Here is a 23,890-nt window from a genome sequence, read left to right as displayed (position 1 = left end):
GAGTGGGTTCCATATAGAACGTCTGTGGCTGGCTGCTACAGTATAACATTGATGTGACACTTTTTTAAATATTTTAATTTTAATACAAGCCAAGAGCGTTAAGTCCAAGTAGAGTCTCAAGTCTTTGCACCTAAGTCCAAGTAGAGTCTCAAGTCCCAAGCGAGTCCAAGTCTTTTTTTGATTTGATCAAGCAAGTCTTAAGTCATCAAAATCGGGACTCGAGTCCAAGTCAAGTCTCAAGTCCCGAGTCCAAGTCCCCACCTCTGCCGCCCGGGCCCTCTTCACCTTGCCACATTCTGGCATTGTTGGCAGGATCCATGTAGCACTAGGGGTCCATGGATTCCTAATGTGTGGCAGCCTGCGTGGAGCACGAGGACGTGCTTGTGAAAAGAGGGGGAGAGATGTGACAGTGGTGGTCCTGTCACTATGCCTCCAATTGAACATGCGCCCTGGCTACTTGGCCAAGGGGATGTCCCTTTGGCCAAGTGGTTAGCGCGCATGACTCTTACCCGGGAGTCTGGGGTCAGAAGCCCGCCCAGGCCCTCTTCACCTTGCCACAATAACATGCCGGACCCGGCCTTCCGTACAGACTGCAACCAGCTGTCGAGAAAAACTTGCAGGGGCGGATTATGCGTCTATGGGAATAAAGGTTGGTGTACAAACTGTACAGTGGTGAACAGCCACTGCTTTGAGGTGATAGAGCATATGACTATGAAATGCTGGCCACACTATCCTCGCCTCATGAGTTTACAGCAGTGTTTGTTATGGACCGTGTTTACACAAACAAATGAGAGGCATATCCCCCACCCCCACCTCGGCTTCTCTCATCACATCTCCATCATGCTGTCTATCGTCCTCTCCTCAAATATCGCACGCCAATACAGAGGACCATCACTGCATGGCCCAGTGATGCTGTCCCTGCACTACAGGACTGTAGTGCACAAACTGGCAGGTCTTCAGGGAGTGGGAAGTGGATCTGGAGGAATATACATCTGCTGATGTCACCAGCACCAGAACAGTAACTAACTGCCCAAACCAGAAACCCTGGCTGAGTGGGGAGGTCCGGTCTCTGTTGAAAGTCAGGGATGCTGCGTTCAGATCTGGTGACAGACTGGCACTCACAGTGGCTGGAAGACAGCTGACTGCAGGAGTGAAGAGGGCCAAGGCCGCATACGCCCAGAGGATCCAGGGACACTTCGTGTCCAATGACCCACAGAGTATGTGGAGGGGCATAAAGTGCATCAGACAACAGCAAGGATCCATACTGCCCCAGGGACCCCTCTCTGCCCGATCCACTCAATAACTTCTACGCCTGCTTTGAGGACCAGAACACCGCCTCAGCACCAGGCTCACTCCTCCATCAAGAGAAGAGCCCCTCAGTGTGACCCCAGCAAAAGTGAGGAGGACCCTCCAGAGGATAAATCCACGCAAAGCTGCTGGTCCTGATAACATCCCAGTCGTGATGGGCTGTGCACACCAGCTCACCGAGGTACTGACGAGATCACACTTCTCTCCAACAGGTGGCGGCCCCCACCTGCCTGAAGATCGCCACGATCATCCCCATCCCCAAAACCATCACAGTGACAAGCCTGAATGCCTATTGGCCGGTAGCCCTCACCCTAATAGTCATGAAGTACTTCGAGAGACTGGTCATGGCCCACATCAAAGACTGCATCGACATCACTGTGGAACCCCACCAATATGCATACAAGAAGAACCGATCCACAGAGGATGCCATATCTTCTGTCGTCCACACAGCCCTCACCTAGAGAGCAGAGACTCTTATGTCCGCCTGCTCCATGTGGACTTTACATCAGCCTTTAACATACCACAGACCCTGATACATTAACTCATAACACTCGGACTAAGCTCCACCCTTTGCTACTGGGTCCTGGACTTCCTATGTACTTCCTCCTTCCCCATCACCCTCAGCACCAGCTCCCCCCAGGGCTGTGTGCTGAGCCCCCTCCTGTTCACCCTGCTCACACACGACTGCCTGGTGAAACATCTGAGCTGTCTGATCATTATGTATGCAGACAATACAGCTGTGGTTGGACACATCACTATGTGGCGGTGCGAGGAGGGGATGTTTTAGGTTGGTATGACTCCCACCGTGGGAGTTTCGCCCAGGGACTTCTTTAAGTGGACTAATCCAAAAGGAGGAAGACGCTCAGGTCCGTTTACAGAAAAGAAAATTGAATTTGAGCCCACTCTGGGTCATAAAATTAGTGTAATAACTCATCTATCAGACGATGTAGCCCAAACATTGTGCTAAATTCTATTTTTGAGTAAATCCGGGATTTGTGTGTGTGTGTTTTTTTTTTTTTTTTGGATAATGCAGGCGCATGGATTATACGTCACGTTGCTCACGATTCATCAGCCACTGATATTGGATCCGTAATCCGTCAATCAAACGTCTGAGACACACACACACACACACACCGAGCTCGGTCTCGCCCCAAGCATTGAATATCCCGCCCGCTCAATAATGACCAATGAAATTTGTTTTCCTAACTCGGGTAAAATCGTGTTGCAGCTCGTGACAACTCGGTGCGACAAACAGGACAAACGGCCATTTCTGTACACCTTCAACAAGTGAGACAGAGACAATATTTCAACGGTAGGGGAGAGTGGGGTAATGTGAGACATCCCCTATAATCTAGAAAACGGAACACATTTTTGGTCATGTGACCATTATGTTTTCAAGCCCCTCCCATTTCCCCATGGCCATGAAGGAGAGGACCTCATGATGCTGTGGAAAGCATGTTTTTTTCACATAAATATGATTTTTGCATGTAAAAGTACATTTTCTTGCTGTCAACTTAATCAACTGTTGCACCAAAGCAAATTGATTCAGGTAGAAAAACGTATATGATACATGATGATGAACTACCAACACATAAAACCATGTGATGATGCTGGCTGAAAATTAGCCTGAATTTCTAAGAGAGGTCGTTTGTTCTAAAATGGGGGTGTTGGGGTAAAGTGAGACAAATGCTGCGGGGTAAAGTGAGACCATGGATGTATTATAATAAATCCATGAGACACTGTGAGCACACCACACACAAAGATTTACACTAGAATTACGCCAGAAATCTCGCGTGATCAAACATGATCTGTAGCCACACTGCTTTGTTATGATATGCTCTTCAGTCAGCTCGCTTAATATTGGTTACATTCAGTTTTAGTCACATTCCACTTTGTCGGCCGGTTCCCCCCACACACAAGAGGACTTTTGATCGAAATGGTCACAATTGACCCTTTGTTGGCCTTCTGATTGGTCTGCTGATCCACCAATCAGAGCGCTTCTCCCCATGTCACATGTTGCACAACATTCTAAGGTTGGACAACCCTGGAATGAAACCCTATGAAACGAGATAGGTAGACAGCAATTTTTTTTGGCAAAAACTACTTAATAATTTTTCAATATGGTTAAAATGTGCCTGGGGTTCCTGCAATAGCAACTCACGATATCTGGAACGTATTCCTGGAGTCATTTTTATCCCATTCCCCAAACCTAAGACATCAATAAACATAGGCTACTTGGCCCATGTGTATAACATATTACTTTAACCTTCTGTTAGTTGAGCCTAATAATAGGGTTTGGGGGTGGTCCACTAGGGGGAGCTCTAGGCATAGGTCAGGGGTTAACTGCAAAGTTTTGTGTGCAGTCCTCATGAGAAGTGAGCCTGTTTTTCCCTGGCTGTACTGAAGTGCTAAGCTCATTCATTCTCTAGTCCACTCTCTGGTCGTGTTCTTTAACAGAGAAGATCTAATACCTTCATAATTATCTAGCAAACGTAACATTACCGCTGCTAATGTCTTTTGAACTTTGTGAAGTTTTACGAGGAGAAACGGGAGATCGGCGGAGATTAAGCGTTAGCTTGTAGCTAACGTTAGCTAGCGTCGTTAGCTACTAGCTAGTGAGTGACCAAAACAATGATTTTTCCCCATTTTTCGGAAAAGTCAGGTAATGCCCGTTCAAACGCTATTGAGCCACGTCTGTCCTCTATCATGGACACTATTTTTCTGATGTATAAGTTAATTAAAATTTTCCTTACAAGCAATTTAAATCTGCCTAATTTTCAATGGTTTCCAATGGGAGTTAACCCTTCCGTGACCATTGTTTGTCCAACCTAGCAACAGTAACCGTGGGGGGCGGGGCCTTGACAAAGGGTCAATTGTCGGGTCCTACAATCTAACCCCCAGACTATCTAACTGGTTCTATCTGTCATTTGAATGTTAATTAAAACATTTTGTGTTGTATTTGATTTTGTTCTTGAGTCACTTTGTGTTGAGAAAAAAAAAGTGCTTAATTGACCAATCCCCATGATTCTGCTACTAGTCCGACATTAGTTCTGGGAAGTGTGGTTGTCAAGCTGTCAGGATTCTAACTGTTACAACATGTGTTGTTATGGTAGTTTCAGAGTGGATCAGTTTACCCCATTGATTTCTCTGGTTTGTCTCAGTTTACCCCTGAGCTGGGGTAAAGTGAGACACAAGACCACTTTTTTTTAAAACTATCATATTTTCACTGTCCTTCATCCTGAATACATTCTGATAATTTCCATTGCTAGGAAACATCCCGAATTAATGGGAAATGTGTACATTTTTACTGATAAATCATTTTAGCTTGCTTAGAGGGGAGCAAATGTAAAAAGTGTCTCACTTTACCCCACTCTCCCCTACAAAAATATTATTGACATTAATGGGAATGGGATTAATGGACATTAGTGGGAAATACTGTCGTTTATTAATGGGAATAAACGCTGGATGCGCTCGCTGATAAGTTTCGTTTTCGTTTTTCCCCCCAGACGATAGCGCTTCTCAACCAGATGGTGGAAGCACTGAGCTGAAACTCCACAATGTTGCTTTAAAGCAGAACTATGCAGGATTTGGGCTGTAATTATTGTGGCTCAGAGTCACTGTGATGGTAGAGTGACCTGTTATGAAGTGAATGGGGTCTAGGCCAATGCGCTCACCCCCCCCCACTGGCTGAAAACCGCACTTGCAAGATCAGTCGTCCGTCTCGGTGTTACAAATCTCGTCAATGGATAGAAGTATCGCGAGAAACTGCCTTACGGCAGTACGAGATAAGAACGCATATGACGTCATACATGTCACGAATCGTGATTGGTTTGAGTTCGGAAAGTCGGAGGAAACCATGGAAACATGAAATGTTTACTGATGAAGTTCAGCTTGTGGCTAACGGGGAGCTAATGCTAACACAGATAGGACCATGGGTCTTTTATAAGATAATGTAATACATCATGACACACACACACCTTCGCGTTTTGGAACCTTTATTCCTGTGTGTGTATGTCTGTGTCTTTGTGCCTGTGTGTGGCTGTATTAGCGTTAGCTCTGTGTTAGCGTTAGCTCGGTGTTAGCGTTAGCTCCGTGTTAGCGTTAGCTCGGTGTTAGCAGGGCTTAGCAAACAGCAGTAAACACAAGCAGGTGTAGGGGGGGTGGAGGAGGTGGCGGCGGCGAGGTTTTACGACAGTGACATGTGCCTCCCAGAACTGTGGGGGAGCTCCGGAGAGGGAAAAAAAGAGAAACCAACGAAGGAGCGAGCTATTTCCGGCCGACTTGCAAAGTTCTGCTTTAAAGGGTAAACAGACCAGGGCTGAGGCCTACTTGTGACAGATGGGTCCAACAAAAAGGGGGATTCCAGGGACACCACACGTGAAGAAAATAAAAGAAAAAGTTAAGAATTAACCAGTGCAAACACAACAGGGAACAGGGAACACCACCACCGGGACACCAATCCACCACTGTAGGCTCAGCACCTGAATGGGGGAGACCAGAGAGAAACAGGTGAGGGAAAGAAAATAATGAAAACAAAATGATTACACATAATAACACAAAAAAGAAATAAAAGAATTGAATTTGCAAAATCTATAGAGTCAGAGTCAGTGTGTGGGACATGCTGCAAAGTCCTCAGATCTCAGCTCAGGGATGATGGCCGGACACCTCATCACGAATCCGTAGAGGGGATTCTCGGCTATATCTAATTGTTGCGAGTGTCCCAGAAATGTGTACACTAAACACGATACACAAACAATACAGGAGACAAACAAGAGCTCTCGCGATGGCGCCCTGCCATCTTGGGTTCATTTATAGTAATTTAAACACAATAGCAAATCAAATTGTTTGAACAAAATTTTAGGGCTGCAACTCACGATTATTTTCAATATCAATTAATCTGTCGATCATTTACCGATTAATCGATTCGTTTTTGGTCAATAAAATGTTAAAACATTTTGAAAAATGTCAATCAGTGCCACCACAATGACGTCCTCAAATGTCTTGTTTTGTCCACAAACCAAAGAGATATTCAGTTTATTGTCATAAAGGAACAAAGAAACCAGAAAGATTCAACATTAAAGAAGCTGAGATCAGAGAAGAAACTACTCAAACCGATTATTCGATTATCAATATAGTTGACGATTCATTAAATAATCAATTTTTGTTTGATTATTCGATTAATTGTTGCAGCTCTACAAAATTTAAAAAATCACAAATTATTTACAACCCACAATAACCAAAAATAACCACAAATAAACACAAAGCCAACAGGTTAATCAAATCTATGGGTTGCAACACCCACACACATTTTAAGACGTGGCTGCACAAACAAACAGTCCGGAGCCAGGCAAGGCAATCAGGGGCCAAATCGGCCGTGGTGAGGCACTGCGTGTCCACAGTTAGACAGAGCGAAGCAAGGCAATCAGTCTAAAGCACTGCCACACGGTCATCTGTAAACCTACAATAATAATAACAAACACAAACATAAGCACTTAACAAATGGCTAGAGGAGGAAGCTATGGTCACTGTGTAGAAATTACTCCCATCTAGCGTTGCGGTTGTATATCACAAGCAACTCAATCGTATTTTTCATGCTGCATTCACGTGAAATTGGGCAGACGGCCGACAGCCGCTGCACGTATTCTTTACCTGACCCACGTTTTACCGGAGTTTTTCCTCAGTCGTGTGAGGGTCTAAGGACAGAGGATGTTGCTACGATGCCATGTAAAGCCCTTTGAGACAAACTGTTTGTAAAAACAGGCTATAGAAATAAAATTGCCTTGCCTTGCCTTCTCTGGACTTCTGTGACTAAAATGACATCTGGTTTGTTACCGACGGCCGTCTGCCCGACTGCACGTGAATGCAGCAGTGACTTTTCACAGACGCCACCTCGACCTGAGCCGACAGCTCCGGTGTCTCCGGTGATCCGATTTTCGTGAATAGATAACAGGAGAAGTTACACAATGTCCCTTTAAGGTATGGCTCTGGAATTGTAATCTAAACAGTAGGGTCTCCACATAAGAACAGGAGTGGAACATGGGTTATTTCATTCCTCACGTGTACTTTATGTAAGGTTATTGGGTATTAATGAGGTTCGAGGCAGCCTATTTTGCATGAAGGTTTAACACAAACATCTACCTTTATACTGTATGGAGCTTTAACACAAACATCTACCTTTATACTGTATGGAGCTTTAACACAAACATCTACCTTTATACTGTATGGAGCTTTAACACAAACATCTACCTTTATACTGTATGGAGCTTTAACACAAACATCTACCTTTATTTTGAAGGAGCTTTAACACAAACATCTACCTTTATTTTGAAGGAGCTTTAACACAAACATCTACCTTTATTTTGAAAGAGCTTTAACACAAACATCTACCTTTATTTTGAAGGAGCTTTAACACAAACATCTACCTTTATTTTGAAGGAGCTTTAACACAAACATCTACCTTTATTTTGAAGGAGCTTTAATACAAACATCTACCTTTATACTGTATGGAGCTTTAACACAAACATCTACCTTTATTTTGAAGGAGCTTTAACACAAACATCTACCTTTATTTTGAAGGAGCTTTAACACAAACATCTACCTTTATTTTGAAGGAGCTTTAACACAAACATCTACCTTTATACTGTATGGAGCTGTGTTACTGTAACACAGTGTAGGGGAGACCGGGGTTGGTTGGCACACCCCTGTTTTCTGGCCTCCTGTTGGTCACAGACTCACAAATGTGACATCAAAATGATCATCTTTTTGAGCTGCACTTATCTAGTTTGTTAAAACATCTGAAACTCACTCACTTTTTTGCTGAGGGCAAAATATCAGTTTTTTAGTACCAAAAGTAAAAAATGTCCCCCCGCACTTAAAGTGTTATAAAATTGCTTTGGATAAAGATATTGGAAATGTGTTACTTCCAGTTTGTAGAGATGGAGTCAGCTTCAATTTGATATGAAACTTGAAAGTCTTTGATGAGTGATGTTAACTGGGCAACATCATATATTCACAAAAGTGGGTTTGTTTTGGTTGGGGTTGGTTGGCACACTCATGTCGGGGTTGGTTGGCACACACAAACCAACCCCAGCATGCAGTATACACATATTAAATGTGATTAAACATAATTTCATACAATTCAGTGCACTGAGTGCAAGAAATGGGCACATGACTTATGCAGTGAAATGGGCCACAAAGCCTACATATGCCAATACTGTAATTCCAGTGATTCTATATAGGCCTTAATGTAAATAATCTGCATCCACCCCACACAGCAAATCTAAAACACAGTAAAGAAATAAAAATAAAAATACAAAGAGGTGATATGCTATATTTAAGAATAAATTCTATGTTCATTGAATATTTTCTCTTTAAAAAAAAAAAAAAAGCTCAAATCATTTACTGTTTGATGTTCTGTGTACCTGTTATCTTGTTCGTGGCCTTAAATGCCCTGTTTTAGTGTTATACATGCAAATATTTGCATGCATATACATGCTATCTTCTTGAATTTGAATATATTATAATTAAATTTCCAATTTATTATTATATTGGTTGCTTCATCCATTCATTTTTACATTGTGCCAACCAACCCCATGAAGTGTGCCAACCAACCCCGTGTCGGGGCTGGTTGGCACAAGTGCGCAGCATGATTTTATTCATAAATAAATTGATTTTAGAATATAACTGTGGACATTGAAATGTGTTTAGTTAAAGCTGACACCTTAAAGGACAATTCCAGGCGAATTCAACTCAGGGGTGTATTTTCATATCATTTTAGGTCTAAAAGAATGAATCTGAAGATTTTCAGTTTAATGTCTCCTGTTTTGCGGTAGTTGCGTCTGTCCCTGCATCGCTACGGCAGCGATGAATGGGAGTGGATGTAAGTTCTGCTGTTTAGGCTGTTTCCATCCCTCAAAGCCGCAATTTTTTTCCACAGACAGCATCAGATGGAGACTCAAACATGCAGCCAGAAGTTTATTTACTTCAAGCAAGCCGACATGTTTGTAAAACTAGATCTAATTCAAAGTCTCCCGGAGTCTCGCGCGAGACCCAGTTGCCGTGCTCGGTGTGTTCAGGTGCAGTGGGAAAAGCTACCGTTTGTGTCATAAACACAGGAATATCAACTCTTTACTTGCTTCATGTAAAAAAAACTTATCGGCGCATCTTTGAGTAGCCATCTGACGCTGTCTGTGGAAAAAAATGTACACTTGAAGCAAGTAAAGAGTTGATATTCCTGTGTTTATGACACAAGCGGTAGCTCCTACTGCGCCTGAACACACCAGCACTGCAACTTCGGGCTCGCGTGAGACTCCGGGAGACTTTGAATTAGATCTAGTTTTACAAACATGTCGGCTTGCTTGAAGTAAATAAACTTCTCGGTGCATGTTTGAGTAGCCATCTGACGCTGTCTGTGGAAAAAAATTGCGGCTTTGAGGGATGTAAACAGCCTAAACAGCGGAACTTACATCCACTCCCATTCATTGCTGCCGTGGCGATGCGCGGACAGACGCAACTACCGCAAAACAGGAGCAATTAAACTGAAAATCTTCAGATTCATTCTTTTAGACCTAAAATGATATGAAAATACACCCCCGAGTTGAATTCGCCTGGAATTGTCCTTTAACCTTTCATTTAATGCTGGTTTGAATATTCTCACATAAATGATGCCAGAGTGCTATGGCAAAGAGTGAAAAGTGTGCCAACCAACCCCGGTCTCCCCTAACCACTTGCAGTTCCTCATCACCACCACTAGGTGTCAGCAACCAAAGCATAAAGAAGAACCAGACTCAAGATCAAACATTTTGTCCAAACACTGTTCAGGTAGGGTAGACACAATTTGCAAAACTCGTCTGCTCTTCTTTTTTTTTTTTTTGCAAAAGCTTAGCTTAAACACATTCTCGGTCACACAGTTCACACTGTGATACGCTTGTGTTGCAAAATTGTAAACACGTGCAGCAGAATGTGAACACAACTCCAACACAACAGTCATTCTTTACACACAACTACTGGAAACTGAACACATGTTTCTAATGATGTGATCAGACCAACTAGACAGGATAAAACTCAGTTGAGAGCACAGGTGGCGCATGTGCATCCATCTACAATGGACAGTACCATACAGAGAGGCACAGGACAAGGAAAAATTAAATAAATTGATAATTCAATTACATGGATTGTGGGCTGGCAAAGCCTGTTGTAAAGCAATCATGTCCACAAAATATATGTCGTTTAATATAATTCAGCACAAAATACTTCATGTTTCAATTTGATTTCCAATTGAAGTGGCCCTTCACTTACTTCATCAGTGTCAGCCTACTAGTAGGGAGGTTAAGCCCAAAAAATAGGCCTTTGACTTCAAGTCATGATGCAAAGGTCTCCTTTGGCATGGAAGTACCTTAGGGTCATACAAATAAATCTATCCAAAGACACAAGTGAGATCACACTTTGTATCCGAAATAAACACATTTTTAAAATGCCTTTTTTTAATTGAGAAAACGCATGCTAAAAGCACATTCCATTTAGAATGTCCATAGAAACTCATGCAGATCCCCTGATGCCTTCAGCTTCTGGATGAGATCTACAGCTTCTGAGACAACATGCAGCTGCTTGTGTGACAGGATATTGGGCTTTATTAATGTAAAAACATTAATAAAACTATACTGAATCACTGATTTGTTGAATATCGGACGGAGTGCAACAAATATAGCCTACAAGTAGTTAAATAATAAGATGTAATTCATATCACAGTAGTGTCAGGAAAGACCAATTAGCCAAATATTGTGTTGGTCAAAATATAGGCCTACCTAGAACTAGTTACTGCTTGTATGTTGATTTAAAAAAGTTGAATTTACATGTATGACATGTGTTTGACCCATTCTGGGTCATATTAGAAGTCAACTTAAAGTCAAAGGAAAAATGTTTTTACTGTTCTCAAATGTAAAAATGGATCACATTTGACACTCTACATTATTTAAGGCTTATATAACCTGCTACTGAAAACATTTTACATTGTGCTCCTCAAGTAAACTAACAAATGTTATAGAGCGCCCTTAATAAGCAATGTTCAGCTTTTATGTACATATAGGGAAGTTTAGTTTTGCAGCTCCCACATAAAGCATATGATTAGGACTGACTTATTTCACCAGCGCAGTATAGCTGGCTAAGATCCTCTCTCAGAGTAATACTGAGAAACTGTTTAGCTTCATTATTTTGGTAGATTTTTACTTTTGTGAATGCTTGTTAATGCTCATCTTATCAATCTCACGATGTTACAGTATCTTTATTTCTTATTTCAAATTAGCCATAATGGAATGTCTTGACTGGACTTTATCCTTCTTATGTGAGTCCGCCCTACAGATTGAAAAACATTAGATCCCTGTTCATCATTCAAACTGAGAAACAATCCTGAAATATTGATGTTACAAATAAGCTGTAGATCACATCCAGGAGATGAAGGCATTGTAGTTTATATGGACATTCTAAATGGAATGTGCTTTTTGCATGCATTTTCTCCATTAAAAAAAGGCATTTTAAAAACGTGTTTATTTCGGATACAAAGTGTGATCTCACTTGCGTCTTAGGATAGATTTATTTGTATGACCCTAATGTACTTCCATGCCAAAGGAGACCTTTACATCATGACTTGAAGTCAAAAGTCGCTTAACCTCCCTACTATACTGGGGAAAAAAAGTATTGCCGATATAGGCCTACAGCCTATGTTCAAGCTTTTTCTTTTGGCTGCATAAAAAGCTGCTGTTGAATATTCCGTTTTCATGTTAACTCAGTGTGTCGGTTGGTCTCTAAGCACAGCTCCACTACTTCCTACAGCTCTTTTATTTCCTGTCTTACATTTTCGGATCAACAGTTTGTCCGAAGAAAAGTAGTGGAGCTGTGCCGAATGTTGACGTCAGCGACTTCGACAGTTCCTTGGTTCTAGAGCACTGGAAAAGAGAGTAACGACGCCACCATTGACTCCCGTGGTAAGGGGTGTTGCAAAAGTGCCCAGAAAACCCATTCACTCCAATGTATGTGTGTTGCCCACTTGCTGGTAAATTGATGAAAACTGTGTTTTTGTTTTTAGGTGTCTTGGTCATATCAAATTATAGCCTACTTATAAATTGTTTATTACAAAATGTAGATTGAAACATTCATGTAGACAACTGTTTTTGTTTGTTTTACTCTCCTATGTGTTAATGTTTATCTGTAAAGGATCCTCAATGATGCTATTAACGTGGGTGATCTATAAATGTCCTTAAATTATTGAAAATACCACACTGCTCATTCACCAACAATGCAGAGATGTCAGTTCTTTTGCAAAACCCATATTCCTCCACCAGGAGGCGCTGCCATTGGACCAATGCTGTCACTACTCTCTTTCACAGAGCTCTACTTGGTTCCGCCCTCTATGGTTCCGCCACAACAGCGAGAGGAGGAAATACACGAGTAGCGAGTTTCACAGTGTTCGCGCCTTGACACTGACGGACTTTAAAGAGTAAAAGAAGGAAGAAGAAGAAGAAGAAGAAGAAGATAAAGATGTGTTCCTCCTCGGTGTTGTCGGTCTCTCTGTGTCTCCTCCTGTGTCTCCCCCCGTGTCTGTCCTCTGACGGTAAGATCTGAACTCTCTGTCTCTGTAGTTACACTGTAGTTACAGTAGTTAGTAACCGTAGAGTGAGCAGTTGTCGTCAGTCTCTCTCAGTCTCAAAATGGCAGATCTCTTCCTGTTGTTTGGCTCCGTATCAGATCAACAGAGTTTCAGAGCGTTAGGACAGGAGACCAAGACGACCTGACCTGGACCTGTGTGAAATAATCAGATATTATCGTACACATAATAATATCATAAAAATATATTGGAGAAAACTAAGAATAAGGCATAACTGATATTGTAGACACACATTAAAAGGAAACGGATGTCTTTTATTGAACCACTAAAATATGTTCTGTTATTATGAAACAAAACTTAGCCTACATGTTATAATGAAATCCATTCACTTAACCCTCTATGGTAGTTGCCCTCAGGCAACATACCTCTTTTTGGTCACATCTCCATAATTCATCCCATTTAATGCTGTAATACTTTTAAAAAAAAAAGAGAGGAGACCTTAGAGAACCACTAACAATGCTTTAATTTATCACACGACTTTGAAGAAGCCATACTGAAACCCTTTTTTGCAGACTTTTTCAAGGGAAACAGGTTTGCCATTTTGCTCCACTAAAACGGTAAATAATGGAAACTTGTTAAAAAAGAAAATTGCAATGTTGCCTTGAGGCGACAGTGGACCATTATGGAATCAAAATTGCATTATGAGACTATGGTAGTGTGTGTTTAGGTGTAAATATAATGTTCAAAAACATATAATTCATCATCATTTAGTTTTTTATCCTTAATAAATGTGATTTTGGATGCAGTAAAGTAAACATCAGGCTATTATGATGATGATGAGGAAGATGAGAATGAGAATTCAGATGAGGATGAGGCCAGTGAAGGTGAAAGTCTACAGAGACTGGTGTTTCTAATACAGTAGATGATGAACCGTAATGGTACAATGTTGCCTACAGGCAAAAAATCCCCAAAACTTCCAAAAATAAATAATTTTTAAAAATGTCTTTAGATTATGTTTATTTAGTCTATTTTGAGACATAAAAACACTCCAAACATTTTTTCCCCCACTGGCATCATAATGCAGCGTACCATAGAGGGTTAAACCCAAAATGTGTTGAATAAAGAAAAGTTGTTGCACAAAACTGCTGGTCAGTTAGACTGCAGTATGCTGTACACCAGTAAAGATAAAATCAAACAGGCATTTTAAACTAAAGATTGGTTGTTTCACTATCACCTGCTTCACTTCATAGAGTCCTCATCTCCTTAAATTGATGGATAATTTTCTACAGTCAATTGTGTGATAAATATGTTGAATCATGAAATAGCCGATAAACGTGATACATATCACTTGTTAAAATGTTTTAATTTTTAAGAATTTCTTTAGGCCTGTTAAATGAATTAAATCTTAATAGGTGTTGCTATCTACACATAGCTACATTCACTTTGTCCCTTTTGATTTAACCATTATTTCAAGAGGAGAGGTGGAGAGACACAGGATACGGGAAGAGAGGGGGAATGACATGTGGAAAAGGTCAGTCAGGGGGATTTAAACTCGACTCACTGCAGCATCTGCTCTACCCAGTGAACTGAGACATACCTGTACGAGGGGTTCATATGATGCTGAAATACTGAAGGAACTTTGTGTGTGTGTTTCCTTGTTGTACATTACTGATATTCATCATCATAAATTTCTATAAGGAGCCTTTACTCGGCTGTGGAGAAGCTTCGGTGCGTGTGTTTCCTTTGCTTTCAGCACTCGACTGGTGTGGGCTTGGACCAGGTGAGGCTTACAGGTGAAGCTTGAATTAGCGTCAAGTGGAGCCAGCTGATCTGGTTTGATGGAACGGGTCGGGCTTGGTTTGGAGTTCTCGCTAATTCAAGCTTCGAGATTACTTAGCGACTTTGATGTAATACCCACTTGGTGTGTGTTTCTCTGTGTCATTCCCAGTGACCATCCTAGCTGAACCTGGACAGTCTGTCTCTCTGCCATGTCGAGCTCCCAGCAACACTGACATCGTAGCTGTAGAGTGGACCAGACGTGAACAGGACTATGTAAATGTGTTCCTGTACCGGGACGGGAGGGTTGATCTAGAAAACCTGGATCCAACTATTAAAGGCCGGGCGGAGCTGAAGGCCAGAGACGTGAAGGACGGAGACGTGTCCATCATCCTGAAGAAGGTGACCAGAGACGACACAGGAACATACGAGTGTAAAGTTGTCTACACAGAGTCAGGCAGCGGGAGTAGATCCAGTAAGCTCTTCAGCATCGTCCACCTGGAGGTTCATCAGTCAGGTGAGTCCCAGAGTCCAGACTCTGTTGTGTTCTTCACTCATCACCGACCTGACAGCTGATACCTCACTCTGCTTCTCTCTGCAGGAGACAAAGGGGGGACAGGAGACAAGGACGGAGGAGTGAAGGAGGAAAACCCTGGACTGGGAGTTGGTCTGACTCTATTCTTTGTTGTTGTTGTTGTTGGTGGTGTTGTTGCTTTTATCTTCCGTAGAAAACTGCAACTTTACTGCTTATATTGTCAAGCTGTTTTTAGACGAGCTAGGACTAGTTACTAAGCTGATTGATCAGAAGAACTGTAGAGAGTCAGGTGTCCCCCAATAGCGGCATTTGCTGGGATTAAAGTTCTCCGTCGCAGCAACGGAGTTCGACCAGTATGTGTGTGTGTGTGTGTGTGTGTGTGTGAGAGAGAGAGAGAGAGACACCGCGACGCAAAGTGCCGCGATCCTCCGCGGCCGGCTCACGCCGTGCAGCGATCGTTTCGCTGACGGGTCTATTTTGTGCATGAGTGAGAGAGAACCCGGTCGCTCTCGACACCGGCGGACCACGGACCGAATCCCGCGGCTGGATTCCAAAATTAAACAAAATGCTCCTTATGCTGTCAAAACAGGCTCGTTACTTGTTTCAACCTTATTGACGCGCAAATAAGCGATAGAATACAATCTTTTTTCCCTTAGGTGTGTGACTCAGTATCACTCCCAGTAAGATGCTGTAGCTACTTGGTGTCTGCTCATCAAAACCCTCTACTGAAGGAAAGTCCAACAATGTGCAGACAGAGCAGGAATATGAAGACTCCTGACTGAAAAAAACGCTATGGGTAGCAGGGCCGGTCCTAGAGTCTGGGGGGCCCAGAGCAAAGAAGCCCCCTTTTACATTTAAGCTCATTTCAGAGCCTGTAGTACTTTCGTACTACTTGAGTAAAGGAGTTGAATCAGTACTTCTACTTTTACCAGAGTATTTTAGCATGAGTGGATGAATTAATGGGGAAAAAAAAGAGTAAAAAAATAAATAAATATTAATAATATCGTCCCATGTGATCGATCGGTTCTGATCGGTAATCGGATCGGTGAGGCTTTAGGTGATCAGTGATCAGTATCGGTCCCAAAAAACCTAATCGGACCATCTCTACTGAGGACTGATCCTGAGATGTCCTGAGATGTTTCTGATGCTCCTCAGCTCCACATGATCTTCTTGAAGCTCAGTCTCAGCTGGACAGAGACACAGTGATGCCTTCAGGGACCACCTCATGACGGGAGATGAAGACTCTATTGGTGCATGAGGCCCAGTTTGTTCTGACTGGTTACAGCTGGTTTATCCAATCCACTTTATTTATATAGCATGTTTAAAAACAACAAGGTTACCAAAATGCTGCCAACAGATACAAAAACAGTAAAGTAAATTAAGTTAAAGTTGAAATACCGTACATCAAAAGCATATAAAAGAACTAAGAAGATCAGTAAGGGGAGGGAGGCGAGAACGGGGGAAATGTGATCACGCTTGTGAGTTCCTGTTAAAAGACGAGCAGCCGTGTTTTGGACTAACTGTAAGCGAGCAACTGTCTACCATTTTATTACTTTGAATCTGGACTTCTTTAAAGACCAAATTTATTTCACCCTGTGGGTGAGAAAAATTGCATATTTTAGTCAAATTTATAATCATATTTATTTATTTTCTCTCTTTTTGTTATTTATAATCTCTGTCACTTCTTCGTGCTTGTCCACATCTGAATTTGATTCTGGTTATGGCCTTTTTAATATTTTCTACCTTACAACTCTTTATTAAAATCTTTTTTATTTTTTAATTATCTTAATGTTGCTTTTGATAATGTGATGAATTGCTAAAAACATGTTTTTGTCAACGCCCCCTGTGCTACTCTGTTTTTCCTCTGCCTGCATGGGGTTGCTATTTTACCCTAATTGCCACCTCGTGTTTAAAAGCAAAGTGCCTGTGGAAGATCTTCGGATCGAAACGTTTAAATGTTGCCTGTCAAATGAAAAACCAAAGGGAGCTCCTGCAGTGTGTAGATTTCAGATAGGCCCACTGAGGTTTTTTGCCTCGCCCTGCACTGTTTCATTATTATCCTTATTTTGTAAATTTTTACTTTTTAATCCTGCACTACCACGCAGCCTTCTTTCAATGTGCCCAAAAATATTATTGATCATCAATTATTGATCTGACCTCAATCTTTTCATGTTGTAAACTGACTCTGAGTCAGTACAAAGGTGAATTTTGTTGATTTACAACCACTACTTATTTGTTTTACACTGAGAACGAATGGAGGTTGATGTATATGAATGTACAATGATTGTGTTTGATGCAGCTGGCCTGTTGTGAGTGAATAAAAGCTCTTGTGTGAATATAAACTGTGTTTTTGTGGCAGTATGAGAAGTGGCCAGGGGGATATTGAAGCTCTCTTAGCTCAAAGTCTGTCTTAAATGTCCTAGTCTTACTTATGTTAGTGAGAGTTCTGTTCCATCTGTTCCAGCACAAAGTATCAGGTTTAAGGCAACTAAGCAATTCCTGAAAACTCTTGTTTCACTTCACATGTGTGTTCACACCAAAAGCGTCGGGAGCGTTTCGGCGGCCAGAAGTCATTCATTTTCAATGGAGACTGGCGTCGAGGGGCATCGGGAGCGGCGACACGCGAAGAAGCGTCGAGAGCTTCAAATTAGAAGTTGAGAGAAGTTAAACTTTATGCAAATGAGGAGCGTCGCGGCGGCAGCCCGTTGCAGACCGGGAGTCTCACAGCGGGAGAAATTGAGAGCGCCTGAGTGGACACATCTTCCACGCTGCTTGAAAGTCCCGCCCCTTTGGCCGCCGGCCGCTGGAGCTGAACAGAGCATTGAAAGCGTCTGCTGCCCATGCTGCTGACGCTCCCGACACTTTTGGTGTGAACGCACCATAACTCAACTCAGTTCAGGGATAGACTCAGAGTTTGTTGAACCTCCTTCATAGTACAACCATCTGATCTGATCCATGTCACTTGAGCAGCTCCACCCTGAGGTTTAAACACTCACATCCTGATTCAATCTGTTATTTATTGATTGATTGGTTTTACTGTCAGATGTTCAGGTGAAGTGTGGTGCTGCCCCCTGCTGGCTGCTGCTGCAGGTAACACCTCACAGGTTACATCAGGTGAGCGTCTCCAGGCTGAAACATGATCCTTCATGGGTGGAGCTGTTTGTTTATCAGAAACTGTCAGAAAGTGAAAGTGTTGTGAGACATTAATGGGAATTCACTCCAAGTGTTTCAACACATTAAGAATTAAAAACAGGAAGTGGATGTTATTGTATTTGTGTACAAGCTGTGGTGCTTATTTATTTCATTACTTGTTTATTTTTCTTTTCTTTGCAGTTGTCACGGGTAGATCGTGTCTGTAATAAACCCTGGTTTTTATACGATCTCGGGCCTCATGCTTACTACCAAGAGGAGCTACATGTTCTATTTTGAGCGTTATTATGAAATGTAATTTATAATATTGCCTGCCAGTTAAAATGTCATTTATGACATCATAAGCTGTTAGTGTTGACCTGGCTGTTTGTGCCTGACATCAAGCTTCAGACTTGGTGGGCTTACAAAGGGGGTCCCAGGCCAGAAGCTAATGCTTTTCAGTGGCCGTGGTACAGAAAAGTTTGAGAACCCCTGTGTTAGCTCTGTGACTGAGCAGCGATTGAAGCTGTCCGTCTCTTGTCCAGTTCTTCCTGACTTCATCTCAGTGTATTTAAAGAGGAACCCACTCACTGACTGCTGTAACAGTAAGGCCCTGTTCCACAGTTACAGCTCGACTCAACTTGGTTCAGGTCCTTTTCCATAAAAGCTTAGTTTTTCATAGTTCCTCCTCGATGTGGGCGGGGCTGTCATATCACTGCAGCTACAGTTTCTGTGTAGTTCTTTTCTTTTTTCTCTCTTCTCGTCAGCTCCAAACTCACTCATCTGCACCTCGCTTATGGACACATTTGTCTGACTATCAAGTTTGACCGTCACACCGCAGAGAGTCTGACGGGATCTCTCACAACCAATCACTGATAATCAATGAGTTCAGCTTGATCTTTGACATCTGATCAAGTCAGTAAAATCACATGTTGATCATCTGAACTCTCTCTGAAGTCACTTCCTGTTTCTGTGAATCATAAATGAATTTAAAAACTTGACCCTCAGTTCTTCCATAAACTGATGTGAGAGCAGTCCCAGTCCAGGTGTTGATGTTCAGGTGAAGTGTGGTGCTGCCCCCTGCTGCTGCTGCTGCAGGTAACACCTCCAGGCTGTAACGTGATCCCTCATGGGCGGGGCTGTGTAGTGTGTTTACTAGAAACGGCTCTGAGTTCTCAGAAAGTGAAAGTGTTGTGAGACGTTAAGGGGAATTATGAAAAACTGTTTTATTGTTTCAACACATTTTAGGATTAAAAACAGGAAGTGGTCTGTTTGACTCAGTCAAGTGACCGTCACACCACAGAGAGTCTGACTCTGACTGTCAATTCCTGTTCTACAAATAAATGAATGTAAAAACACAGAAAAGGTAGGGTTTTTATTTTATTATTTTTGACCAATCATAATGCTAATAAATTTGTGTATTTATTGATTTATGTCAGTATTTATTGATCACGTACAATAACACACAGCAGATAAACCACACAGCTGTGACTCATGTTAATGCTCACAGTGAATAATGTTCCTCATGTGGTTCATTGAACTATGAGACATGTCTGTGCCTCAACACACTCTGACGTCAGGGCAGAGCTATGCATTGTGGGAAAACAGCCACCAGCACTGGGGGCTGCTGCCTCCTGCTGGTGGATGGGTGTTACTGTGTCTTGCAGTCAGACATGAATAATGTAGGAACCTCCATTGAAGTCTGTTACATTTATGTTATTATTTTATTGTTATCAGTGTAGTTCAACCTCTGTACCATATGTCTCTAGACATGTATCACTCTCCTACTCACCTGACTGCCCAGAAGGAAAAATCTATCTCTCATCACATCCCTAAAAGAACAACAATAGAGAAATATGTGTTTTATTCCAAAAACACATTGTCACCAGCCCTTCTGCCACTGTACTGCAGTCGCTTCACCAGTAACCTTGATTGGACAAAAAAAAGGTTTGGATGCACCCCCATACATTTTTAATTATGAACAAGGTTAAGGAGGTTTCCTACAAAATTATACACGAGTGACTCCAGAACAAACTGAGGCTGAAACTGGTTTAAACTGGACTTTATTGATCAGTGATGTTGAACAGATCAGAATCTGTGAACATAATGATAATACATTTTATTTGTTGGCGCCTTTCACAACATCCAAAGTCACTATAAAAACAATAGCAAAAATAGATATAAAATACAACAGCACAAGAAATACCTGTGCAAATTTTAAAAAAAACAATGTGGCTAAATGAATAGATGAGGAGGATAAAACAGTTGGGGAACAAGGTGTTATAGGAAGGAGATTTTAAAAAACGGTGTGTTTTGAGGTGGGACTTGAAGGTCTCAATAGAGTCCAGAGTACGGATGTGACTTCCAGAGTCTCAATGCTGAGCAGCTAAAAGCCCGAGCACTCATTGAACAGAGTCAACGGATTCATTCTGACAGTTTGTTCACTTTGATCCGATTTGGCTAAAATAATAGAATTGTTGCGTTTTTTCTTCTGGGTCATTTGTGTTCACATAGTAGTGGTTCAAAGTTGTTAACAAATTCCATGTGCGAACCAACTCTTCAGTTAAGGCCCCCACACACCGCCCCGACGCGACCTGACCCCGACGACCTTTATCCGACGACTAGGTTGCCTCTCGTCGGCCACAGTCGGAAGAAAGGAAGCAGTGAAACACACCGCCTCGACTACTGCCGACTACACAGCAGCCGGTACGTTCTGTGCTTGCACGAGATGCGATAAGTCTCCCTAACAGAAGAAACCATGGAAATTAAAAACAAAGTGCACACAACATTAGCTTGTTATTAGTTTTGAGAAGACATTTTGGAAAACAAAGTTTGGCAGCAAAATGAGCTGATGTTGGCGTTGTCTGCTCTCGGGCTCGTTCTTACCCGAAGACAACACAGGAGGAAAAAAGTAAGGAGAGAACGCACCGTTTGTTTACTGTGGTCACTTCCGCCCCTCCCACATACTGCGCTGATTCGCTAAGGCACCGCCAATCAGAAAAGCCATAGCTGACACACAGCCAATCAGAGTGCCTGGCGAGTCTAATCCCCCGACAGCCGACGCTCCCCGACTATGCATGTCGAATCGGGCCCAATGAAGCCAGACAGCTTCCGCGCGTTCCAGACGGAAGTGAACACACTAAACAGAGGCGTACGTGACACCATTTGACTCTCCCCGACTGTCTGACGTGTTCCTGGCTATAGAGGTCTCAACGGTCCTGAAAATTAGTTGAATCAACCTGGTCTGAAACGCAGTTGAAGTTCAGACATGACCCGATACAAAACATTTGTGTATATTCTCGTCCCAAATCCGAACCCAAACCTGAAGGGGGGTGAGACATGGAGAGTGTTGATTTGGATCCAATGAGAAGAACTTCACTCTCATTGCCGTTGAGTTTCAGCCTGTTGTTGTTTGACTTCTAGTCTGTAATGGTTTGCAGGTCAGTTTGTAAGGTTATTAGAGGGTGATGTCAATGTTCGGTTTGGTGGTGATGTATATTTGAGTGTAGTCAGCATATCAATGAAAGTGAAAATACCAAAATGATGGAAGATATTGCCAAGAGAGAGGATATAGATGATAAAGAGTAGAGGACCCAGCATAGATCCTTGTGGAACACCGCGAGCGTTCACTTTGGTTCAGCAGTTTGACTGGAGTATGGTTCCAGCTGACGATGATGAAGATGATGAAGATGTTGGTTCTGGTCAGAAGTGGTGCTCAGTGGTGACCGCCATGACGTCATCATAGTCCTCAGCCAATGGCTGCTCAGCACGGGTGGGTGTGGCTGTTGCCATGGAGACAGGTACACGTCTTCCTGTCAGAGGAGTTGATAAGATTTAGATTCAGTTTACAAACAGTAAGAGGCTGATAATTAATCTATAATCAATAACAATCAACAACACATGATGGAGACAGTGACTGAGAAATAAAATACTATAATACTTTATGATTGATTGATTGATTGATTGATTGATTGATTGATTGATTGATTGATTGATTGATTGATTGATTGATTGATTGATTGATTGATTGATAGCCTACCTAAGGCTCTCTGTCGATACAGAGACACCATGATGACAGTGGAGACGACGTACGGACAGATGACCACCAGGTGACGGAGCACAGTGAGGACAAGATAGAGAGTGGTGGAGATGGTGGGCGGGGCTAAGGGAGGGGGAGGAGCTGAGGGATGTGGAGGAGCTGAGGCCGTGGGTGGAGCTGTAGCAGGACTTTCTGTAGAGAGATTCACCTGGTCAGGTAAATATGTGGATGAATGAGTGGTGAAATGGTGAAACCTCCTGACCTGTGACAGAGATGCAGCTGGGTGGAGACCCTCCATGGCCTGTGATGTCACAGCTGTAGAGGCCTTCATCAGACTTGGTAACATGGTGGATGGTCATGTGACGTGTAGGCTCAGTCCTGATGAGGGAGCCATCTTTATAGAAAGCAGCTGGGGGGTTGGAGGGAGGGGTCTCCTTTGATTGACAGCTCAGAGTGACATCATGTCCCTCCATCACAGGGAGGACAGGACTCTGCAGGATCACTGGTCCACCTCAACACAGAGACAAAGTACAGCAGTTGATCCATTTCCACACAGCTTCATCAACACTGACTCCACAGTCTGATCTTACCAGTCACAGTGATGTTGATGCTGCTGCTGCTTGTTGCTCCCTCTCTCAGCTCACACCAGTAAACTCCACTGTCCAGTGGGTCGATGGAGCTGATCTTACAGGAGGAACCAGTTGATTCTCCCCAGACATCACACTGACTCCTCTGTCGCCCGGTTGTGTTCCTCATCACCTTCCATCCAGCAGAGCTGTCGTCCTCCTCACAGCTCAGAGACACTGAGTCTCCTTCAAACAGCTGAGAGCTGCTGGGACTCACAGTCAGACGAGCTGAGAGGACGACAACATCAACACATTGTCACATAAACTCAATTAGTACCACAGGGCCAACGCTCCAAGGCACAAATGTTATCTTAAGGGTTTTTTCTTATTAGTGTGAATGCCTTCAGCATTAACACTATTGTTCTATTTTTCTCCATCATTCCTTCCTTTTTTGTCCTCTAACATACTGTTTGCTACTTCAACAATTAAAATATCAAAATGTGCAGCTTTCTCTGGACATTTATGCCACAATGTATCTCTTTATTAGGCTTAATACTTTTTAAGATATTCAACTTTTTCTGCAATTTTTTAATCATAGGAAATGAATGAGAATAGACTTCAAACTCTTAAAATCTGTATCAAATTTCAGTGTCAACTACTTCTACATACTTCCAGATACAGACTTAATTCAACTTCTCAAATGTTCGCAAACTTTTCAACTGTACAGCTTCTACTGAACTTATTCATATTTTCAACTGTTATTGATTTATAACCTTTCAAAGCACATTCTGACAAATTTTAGATTCACAAAGGTTAGGTATTGCATGTGAGGCTAGAGTGGGTGACATCATTGCTAGAGTGGGAGAGAGCCAAAAAAGCAACTGAAACTTTTCTCTCTAACCCATCGTGGAAGCCACAATTTACACTCTACACACATG

At 42.4% G+C, this 23,890-nt stretch overlaps 1 protein-coding gene and 1 pseudogene across 2 annotated transcripts in view; one reads left to right on the top strand and one right to left on the bottom strand.

Moving 5' to 3' along the window:
- LOC146968324 (butyrophilin subfamily 1 member A1-like) overlaps positions 1–15,259 on the top strand; it is a 55,332-nt gene extending 40,073 nt beyond the window's left edge. Inside the window, exon 3 of the mRNA XM_085760319.1 lies at positions 14,856–15,259. Within this exon, the coding sequence (XP_085616445.1) occupies positions 14,856–15,259 (404 nt within the window). The remainder of the gene's footprint in view (positions 1–14,855) is intronic.
- A 6,568-nt stretch (positions 15,260–21,827) lies between these two features.
- LOC146968323 (sialoadhesin-like) lies at positions 21,828–23,857 on the bottom strand (annotated as a pseudogene). Its single transcript, XR_015034327.1, has 4 exons — positions 23,854–23,857; positions 22,977–23,240; positions 22,387–22,897; positions 21,828–22,159 (listed from the first exon to the last, which is right to left on the bottom strand). The product of XR_015034327.1 is annotated as a sialoadhesin-like (transcript).
- Between the last annotated feature and the right edge of the window lie 33 nt (positions 23,858–23,890).

This window comes from Trachurus japonicus, chromosome 18 (assembly GCF_045865225.1).
Source record: "Trachurus japonicus isolate A0001 chromosome 18, Traja_1.0".
NCBI classification, from domain to species: domain Eukaryota; kingdom Metazoa; phylum Chordata; class Actinopteri; order Carangiformes; family Carangidae; genus Trachurus; species Trachurus japonicus.
Note: the sequence above shows the minus strand (reverse complement) of the source record. Positions and strands in the feature narration are given on the sequence as shown.